The following is a 9,197-nucleotide window of genomic DNA, read 5'->3' on the forward strand; positions in this document are numbered from 1 at the left end:
ACCCTCTTGCATTGTTGCAATGGAAAATTAAGAACTGTTGTTGCTGCCAGTGAAATTCACTTTGAGCATTTCTTGTTAGCACCAAGGAGAGAAAATAATTTAACTTTTGTTTGTAGAGACCAGAAATTAAATATAGATTCAAGCCACAACATTTTAATCCAGATTTCAAACACTCTTGAGATGGCGTAGGGGTCAGGAGAGTGGTTTGTCTTGTTATGAAGATAGAAGATGTTTGAATTTGTGCTTAGCTTTCAAATGCCTGTGAAGTTTGGGGGTGATTGAAGCTGATGCCAGTTTCTCAATCCTCCTCCATTATGAAGCAGCAAGTTCATATCTGTGGTTAATACTGCAAAATAATACAGTCTATATTGGAACAAGTTGGGATTTTGTTGAAACGTGCAGTCAAAATACTAGATCTCCACTTTGTAAACATTGTCCTTCCAGCAAAGTCATTGCGCTTCAATGTCTTTGACGTTGCATTGTTGAGGCTCCGTGTGTACTGCACGAATATCCGTGTATCTGTACTTGCTGGAGGATTCTCTGCTCCTTGAAGTCTTTAAACCACGATTTGAGGACTTCAATAGCTCAGACATAGGTGAGAGATTTTTTGCAGGAGTGGGTGGATGAGATTCTGTGACCTGCGTTGTGCAGGAGGTCGGACTTGATGATCGTAATAGTCCCTTCTGACCTTAGTATCTATGAATCTATAATAGATCATTTATCCCTGCTGTAACTTCACTGTGTACTACGTGAATCTGTTTGCAATCAGACTAATTGTTCTCCTTGATTCTTTTCTGGCCCTTTATTCCAGTGGTGCTGAACACCCTTCGGCATCTCAGTATAACCACCTCGATTCTGTCAGATCCATCACGCCTGCCAGAGCAAGCCACTGAGGCAGTTTGTAAGATCAACAAAACAGCTGGGGAAACCTAACAACCACAAATGATGAGTTACCTATACAAGACGTGAAGAACATCCCAGCCTCACAGACTTATGAGTCTCCTTACAGTTCGTGCACTTTAGAAAGGATTCTCTCTATCATGTAGGACATTGTTCAGGGCATTTTGCCTCTGGCTTCTGAACATGTAGAGATACAATGCAACATTGTCTAATGCTTGGCTTCCTCTTCAGTACCTGTTAGGTTCAGTTAAGTGAGAATGCCAACCTCAGATACATAAGTAGGCTAGGGTCCTGCATTCAGCAATAAAAAAAATCTCCATCAATGAAGCATGAATAAATACACAGTGAACATCTTTGCATAAAATGACTTTAAGTACTAAACAAGGTGTAAATTCACTACACCTAGGAACAATTTGTTAAAGGGAAATGCACATCTGATTTCATGAAAGGTACTGTGCTTTTTCATTTTATTACCTGCAGTTCAATTTCTTTGTTGTGTTACTTGAACAGTAAAAAAGATGATAAAAAGAATGATCAACATATTAATAACCAAAGGAGAAAAAAGTTAATCAAAGATACAAAATCATGGTAAAATACTAGAATTAAAATCTCAGGTTGTGTATGTATCTTTATTTTAGTTCAGTATATTATTTGTATGTGATCATTTGGTGGGTATGCTTTATTTCCTAGCAAATAAAGTAGCAGATGTTTTCGTAGAACTTTTTTTTTCCTGATTTAGGCAGTACAAGTGCATAGCAGGACAGTTTGGCAAGTACAAGAGAACAATTTCTTTAATTTGTGTGAATTTTTTACTTGTAAATATAGACATGAATTTCCATACAGGCTTAAACTGTAAACTATTTTTTCTTACATGCTGCAGAGTTGAACTCTCCATCATAACACATGTGCACAGATGATGCTGTAATGCTTTAGAGACAGAAACTGAGTTTGTAATGCTAGGAAGTTGGCATTTATGTTGTCACAGAAATTAGATCAATCCATATGTACTCATAAGCTATCCCTCACTCCTGTATCTTCTTTGCCTGTTTCCCCAGCTTCAGTATCCCTGCCCTAAGTCCTAAACTCTTGAAAGATTTAGGTCACGGTTGTCAATCTTTAAGAGGAGGCTTGCATCCAACATAAAACTTAGAACACAGCTTGTTTGATATCTGAAATGTGATTTTATTCACTGTGACTGGCACAGTAAGCGTCTGACATAACTATAGATGGGTCTGAGCTTCACTGTTCACTAGCAATGTGTTCGTCACCATAGTGCTAGCAACTTCTGGCCAACAGTACCTCATGCAGATTGTTCCTGTCCACATTAGGATTAATCTAAGTGGGGCAGGGTGTATGTATCTGCCATTGGCGAATTAGGAGGAGTATGGGCATAAACCTGGAGACTCTTGACCCATGATTTGTAGGCCTTCTCTTGCAGTGCCTTCTCCATAGCTCATGTCATGGAGAGTCTGCAAAACTGACTCTCTTTGATTGGAGCAAAGCTGGAGCAGAAGATTTACGCTTCAAGCCTTCCCAGCTTTGGGGTTTGTTCCTTGCCAGTGCCTTTGCACAGCACCTTGCCCACCAGTGTTGCTCTCAGCCTGTGTGCTGGGGACAGGGTTTGGCTTGTGGGTAACAAGTTACTCTGCTGCATCGCTGTAATGAAGTCTACTAAAAACATGATCCTTGATAGCCAACCCCCTTGACCTGAAAGTAGAGGCACGATGTAAAGCTTAAGTCTTCTGTTGAGGTTCTGATGCGGCACTCATCACTCTGGTATCTGAGCTCCTGCTTTCCAATGCACTGTGAAAAACTAAGTGATTTGTTGCTTAGCTACTAGCATATAACCACCTAAGCGGAGAGCTGTACTGTGCACAGCTAGAGAAATGCCTAGCAGTGTCTGCTTTCACAGTGACGGGTAACTCCAATAATGTGATTACACGTCTGAGTGTTTTTGTTTGGTTTTTTGTTCCACTGCATGAATTAACTTCATCTGCAAAAGAATTGAGCCTTCAGGCCATTGACTGTATTTTGTATCTCGTTCAAAATTTGAGATCCCAGAAGTTTACCAAACTCTCAGGTCAGTTTTCATGGCAGAAAAATAAATCATTAAACTCAGCACAACTTATTAATAACCCTGACAATTCCACTATTTTCTAGAGAGAAGTTATTAGGAACCATGTTAACAATCCAGGTAAAGCCACCTGATATCTTCCCTTGGTACCTTTCCTTCCAGTTTCACAAGCAAGCTGCATTGAGATGGGCAGGTCTGGTACGCTGACAGTGTTTAGTTAGAGAGCAGACTGAAAATAATTTGATATTATACATTCTAAAATATTTTCAGGGATTTTACATTAGGAAGCAACTCTTCACTTTCTCTGCCACATAACTTTCCATTTGGAGGGTCAGGCTTTCAAAAGTTACCTGTGAAACAAACTGCAGGATTTCCCTGTCCTGAGTTTTTGCATTCTCAACTTTTCACAGCTGAGTTTTTGCATATGCCGAACATCAGTTATGGTGGAAATGGCATTTGTGCATGCAAATCAAGAGACATTTTGCTATGCATTTATATACCTAAACTTCACACACACATCTCTGAGATTTTTGCAGCTGTAGAAAAACTTCAGTCACAGCTGTAGGGATAGTAGTTGAAGGCCCTTTGAAAATGTAGGCCTAGACTTTATTGAAATAGTACACAGAGGTGGTTGGTAAGCGGTGAAGTGGCTTTTCTACATATATACTCAGGCCTAGATATGCAGTACAATCTATTAGTAAAATAAGCAATATTGTTTGGTATCCATCTGAATAAATGGTGCTATATAAATGTAAGATCTTTTCTATCGATGCCTATATTCAGCCTTCATTTTATCAATGATCTTGAACTTCTAACAAAATCTGACACAGTGATTAGCTGGGTTCCCCCCCAACTTCCTCATTTACACACCTACCTTATTGATATATATATATTTGCATGTTAAAATATGTATCAGGTGAAGTTGTCTCCAGTCTGCATGGTAGATATTGTGCCTAGTTCTTACCTCATCCCAGTGTAAATTGGGAGTAATTGCATTGAAGACAATGTGAGGTGCGATCATAATCAATCTTTCCCTCAATACCCAAGATGTACTAAGAGCCTGTTAGAAAGCTCATTGAAGTCAGTGGAAGTCTTTCTGCTGACTTCCAGGAGCTTTGGATCAGACCCTAAAGAGTTCAGTCCCAACTCCCATTGAAATCAATAGAAGGACTCGCATTGACTGCATTGGTAGCCTAAAGGAACATGAAAGGATATTGTGACTGAGCTGCTTAAAGTTATCAGGTTACCACTTTTTTTTATCTAGAAGTTTGCTAAAAACCATCGAGTCTCACTGCATAGCTGAATAGATTAAAATGGGACAGATAGGGTGTGTATCGTTAGTTGCAGGGGAAACGGACACAAAACTGTTCTGCTTGCTGTGCAAAGATCGGCAGCACTTTATCGTTTTTTTTTTTTTATTAAAAATTGCTGACTTTGGCAGTGAGGAAGGGGAAAAGTGTACGAGGGAGAAGAAAAAAGAATACAGACTTTTCATTCTGTCTGGCATTTACCAGAAATCATCTGCTTTCCTAAATCTTTTGAGTTGAACAAATACCCATGACGCATGGAGATTTGAACAATAAGATCTTGCCCCTTAGTGGAGGTTTATAATTCTGAGAACCCTTTGCCACCTAATTTCTGTAAATCTGAACTCTCGTTTGTTTATTTCAGACTACAGGTTTTATCGTGACAGTGCTTATTGGGGGCACTGAAAACTGGACTGGGAGTTTACAGACCTTGGTTTAATTCCTGGCTCTGCCACTGTTTTGCTGTGGGCCTAGTCACTTACATCTGCCTCAGTTTCTTCCTCTGTAAAATGGGGATGATACTTCATCTTTTGTAAAGCAGTTAGTATTTCTACAGAGCTTTTCTTTAGATCGCAAAATACTGTTATGAAAAAAGATTGACCCAATTTATATGAATTGCGGTGTAAATCTCTGCTATAAGCTTGAACTTTGTATTCTATTTCTGCTCACCAGCTAAGGGGTTTAAATAACACATCTTTCAAAAAGATGATTTCTGCCCAGAGCAGTCACACTCTGCCTCAGTTTAACGAGTTTCAATTCAGTTCTGTGTGGCAACAAACAGATGCAGGCTCTCAACCAGTCCCCACTATCTGTTGCAGTTTACAGAGAATTTCAGGTGACACCTACGGTCTACCTCGCCTTCAGTGGCTTCATGTTGTAGATTGGTTTCCAAGAATCTGTAGTGCTCAGATTCATTTTTAGCTTCCCTAAAAGCCAAACACAAGTTATGCTTTACTCAGACCCAAATCATTACAGGGGTATCTGGGTGAAATAATGGCCTGTGATGTACTAGATCAGCATTTCTCAAACTGGGGTCCATGGGCCCTGCTGATCAACTCCTCCCACCACCTCCTGCACATCAGGGAACTGTTCCCCAGTGTGCAGGAGGCACTGGGAGGGAGGGGGAAGAGTGGGACAGGCTGCACAGGGAGGGGGCAGAAAGAGGCAGGGAAGAGGAGGGTCAGGGGTGAGTGCAGGCAGGGCTTGGGACTGAGCAGGTGATTTGGGGGTCCTTGGATTTTCAAAGTTTGAGAACCACTGTACTAGATGATCTAATGGTCCCTTCCGCCCTTAAACTCTGTACATCTCTGTAACCCAACACATCAGCTACTGTAGTTCTCTTAGGGCCTTATGCTTCCTGCCAACAGCACAGTCATGGGCAGAAAAAAACAGAAACTAGCTGAGGTTGAGGGAGCAAGAGCACCGCAGGGATGGGGACAAGAGATACTCTTGGCAGCACGATCCCCTCACAGAACTGTTGGGATTTCTTTGTGGGAGATAATACTGGGTCTATTGGCAGGCTCTGCCATGGCTTTCCCGTCCCCTAGAGAAATACCCCCTGCAGGGAGACTCTCTGTATCAGCTGCTGGAAGGGAGCTGTGTGGACAAGCGTAGATGTGCTGAGTCTGCGTGTGACTATTCCTGCGCTCTGTGAGTGCCCCAAGCTCCTGGAGATTTTCTCACAGAGCTGAGGCAATGTCTGCACTGCGAGCACTCGTGTAGACGTTTCCTACATTGAGGGAAGGGGGTTTTCCAGTCACTGTGGCTAATCCACCTTTCTGAGAGCCCGTAGCTAAGTCGATGGAAGAATTCTCCCATCAACCTACCTATGTCTGTACTGGGAATTAGGTCAACCTAACTACGTCACACAGAGCGCAAAATTCTTCACAGCCCTGAGCAACGTACCAAGGTTGATCTAATTTGTAAGTGCAGACCAGGCCTTATTAGGGTACTACAGGTTTGGTGCATCTCAGTTCAGCCATCCCCTGCTCCCAACAGGATGATCTGTTGAAAATCCTGAATATAGTGGAGCTTCCTGGGCCCTCTGTGTGCCCTTCTGACCAGGGGATGATATGACCCTTAGAATCTGGGACTGTGAAAATTACTTGATTGTGGGAAATGTGCACAAAAAAGTCCAGTAATACCCCAGAGTCTCCAGGCACCAGCTTTCTGCTAGATCTCTGTGCATCTGTAAGTGCTTGAAAAGGCAAAGACCAGCGAGGTCACACTGCTAAGCAGTGTCTTGCCAGCTTGAGTGAATCCATTTAGTTTGCAGCCCCAGAGTTTGACATTCCAGTACGTGTGTTTGGTTTTAAAACCAAAAGCCTCTGTGAGATCAGGCAGCGGTTTGAGAGCAGTTATAATATTTAGTGACAGTGGCATTTCTGGGTAATAGCAGAAACAGTCAGCAGCATAAAGCTTTTGTAGTTCAGATTACTGGGAAGCAGTTCCATCTTTTCTGCCTATTCTTGGGATGGTTAATTATTGACCTGCTGGTTCCAGTTGAAAGCTACTGGGGGGGGGGGGGGGCGGGGAATTGACTATTCAGTATCAGGACAGTTCTGAATAATTTGTCTGGTGTTATCTACACTTTATTTCCAGTGCCTGCTTCTACTTTTGATTATACACCAAGATAAAGTAAAATGATCAAAGTACTGTTGCCACTAAATCACGTAGTCTTAGGGCCCAATCGGCAAGTTGCCGAGTGCCCTTAACTTCTTCTGACTCGAGTAAGATATTTGGTGGGGTAACGACTGCAGGATTTGGCCTGCCCATTGCTTGCCTCCAGTAATTTTTGTCTACTATGTGGGTGCATGTGTTTCATAACAGTTTTCTGCAGCAAGGCCCCTTCCTCCCTCAGCCCTGTTCCCATTGACTTTGATTGGGGCACCTGCTCTCCATTTTTCTTCTTTATTAAACAGGTGTCATGCTGTTTTGCATTGCAAGACTGCAAGCACACAGGTAGGTTTTGGACAGATATGTAAAACCCGGTATGGTTACAAAGCAACATACCAAGGCATTTTAATATAATGGTCTCATGGCTGTTGGAATTGTTTTTATTCTGAACTTAAAGCACAGCTCATACGCATGAATAAAATGTTAAGACAAAGTAAGTGAGCGCCCGAAGCAATCCTCCTCCTCCTCCTCCTCCTCCTCTTTAATGATACATTGGACAAAGTGCTTCCTGTGCTGCCATAAAAATTTGCTACAGGTATTTTTTTAAATGAATGGATTTGATTTTTTTGTTACATAAACTCTCGGAAGAACACGGGCTTCAGATGTGCTCTTGCTTTGGCCTTGTTGTATAAGGTTTTCTGTTCTATTGTAGGACACAACATCTGCTGCGCTACTGATATGCAGCATTTGTCATGCAGCTCTGTTAAATGTGCAATGCAATTTTATATTTACAACCAAAACAATAAATGTTATTTTTTGGAAGAAAACTCCGCTCTTAGTGTGTTCACTTTTAAATTTTGTACTGCCTTTATATAGCCAGGGCTCATGGGGTGGGGAGGGGGGAGAGAAGAGAAGGAGAGCAGCTCCACCTACAAAAGAAGTTCTGTCCACATGAAATGCCCCTCACCATAGCTGCGCAGATGTGATCATGTTCTGAGTGCCTTGTGCTCAGCTCTCCCAAATCCCCCCTCCCCCTTTTTTTTTTGAGGCTTGACTTCCTCTTTGTGAGGCTCATCTGCTCTAAGCTACTGGAACTTGGCTGCTTGTGGGGGCCTAAATGCCCCTTGGGGCTCTGCTATGCTCCTGAGGCTTGGCTTCTTGATTGGAGGAGGTGAAAAATGGTGGCATCTTCCAACCTTACTCACTGGTAGTGCCAAAAGGAGCTGGAACTCGCAATAGATTGTACAGAAAGTCATAATCTCTCTCCTTTCTTACCTGCGGGGATGAGCAGTGAAATTCTTAACAATGCTGACATTTAAAGTGTTATCACTGGGTGTCTTGAGTCAGCAGCCATTGAGATGAATGGAGTCGTCCACACCTCAGGTACCATTTCAGATCTGCAAACAAAGACAAATGTCACCGCATCAGTTACACTGAGTCAGGTCACGTTTGAGGTGATCTCAGCAATCAACCACTAGAAACATAGGCTATGTCTACACTTGCAGATGTAGAGCGCCGGGAGTTAAACCAGGCCTCGGAGACAGCACCAGGGAAAGCGCTGCTGTGTGTTCACACTGTGCTCCTTGTGACCGTGGAGCATGTCCCCATGAGCGGCTCTTGCAATGCCACAGAGAGCCGTGCATTGCGGTCACTGTCCCAGTGTACAAGCGGCTGCAGTGTGTTTTGGGAAGGGTTTGCAATGCCTAATGGGGCAGGTACAGCATCCCATGATGTAGGTTTCCCAGTCCCATTGTTCCATGGGCATCCTACTAGATTGCCAGCTGCTTTTCAAGTGTGGGGGGGAGAGACAGTGTGTTTTGGGGGACAGTGTGTCAGCATGCTATCTTGTAAGTTCAGCCAGCGGCAGGGGAAAGAGGGAAACCCAACATCAGCCCCCACCCCACGCCTCTCACACACACCTGCATCTGCAGCCAGAGCATTCCATAGTAATGGTTTGCTTTGTGTCCAGGAGCAGATAAGCATGCGGGCTGTCAGAAACGGAGCTTTGAAAGGGGATAGCCGCATGCCTGCAGCAGAGTTCAAAACAATGCCCAGGGGATTATGGGATGTTTCCAGAGGCCAATCACAGCCCAGTAATGCAACACCTCATCCGCACGGACACACCGGCACTACAGCCCGGACGCAGCAAGCTTTATGCTTCTTATGGAGGTGGATTACCAGAGGCGCTCCAGCCACGGAGTCCAGGCGATCTAAGTGCCTTGCCAGTGTGGACACCTCAGGAGTTATGGCGCCCGGGGCTGATTTGATGCGCTCTAACCTGTGAGTGAGGACAAGACCTT

The 9,197-nt window shown here is 43.4% G+C and overlaps 1 protein-coding gene across 3 annotated transcripts in view; it reads left to right on the forward strand.

The window, feature by feature from the left end:
* Positions 1 to 7,724, forward strand: part of MLXIP (MLX interacting protein) — a 76,553-nt gene extending 68,829 nt beyond the window's left edge. For all 3 annotated transcript variants that reach the window (XR_013348031.1, XM_077834620.1, XM_077834621.1), the window contains one exon: positions 812 to 7,724. Coding sequence is in view for 2 of the 3 variants with exons in the window: in XM_077834620.1 (XP_077690746.1) it covers positions 812 to 933 (122 nt within the window). In the remaining variant the exon portion in view is untranslated. The remainder of the gene's footprint in view (positions 1 to 811) is intronic.
* Positions 7,725 to 9,197: the final 1,473 nt, after the last annotated feature.

The sequence above is a fragment of the Eretmochelys imbricata genome, chromosome 15, assembly GCF_965152235.1.
Source record: "Eretmochelys imbricata isolate rEreImb1 chromosome 15, rEreImb1.hap1, whole genome shotgun sequence".
In the NCBI taxonomy this organism is placed as follows: Eukaryota; Metazoa; Chordata; order Testudines; family Cheloniidae; genus Eretmochelys; species Eretmochelys imbricata.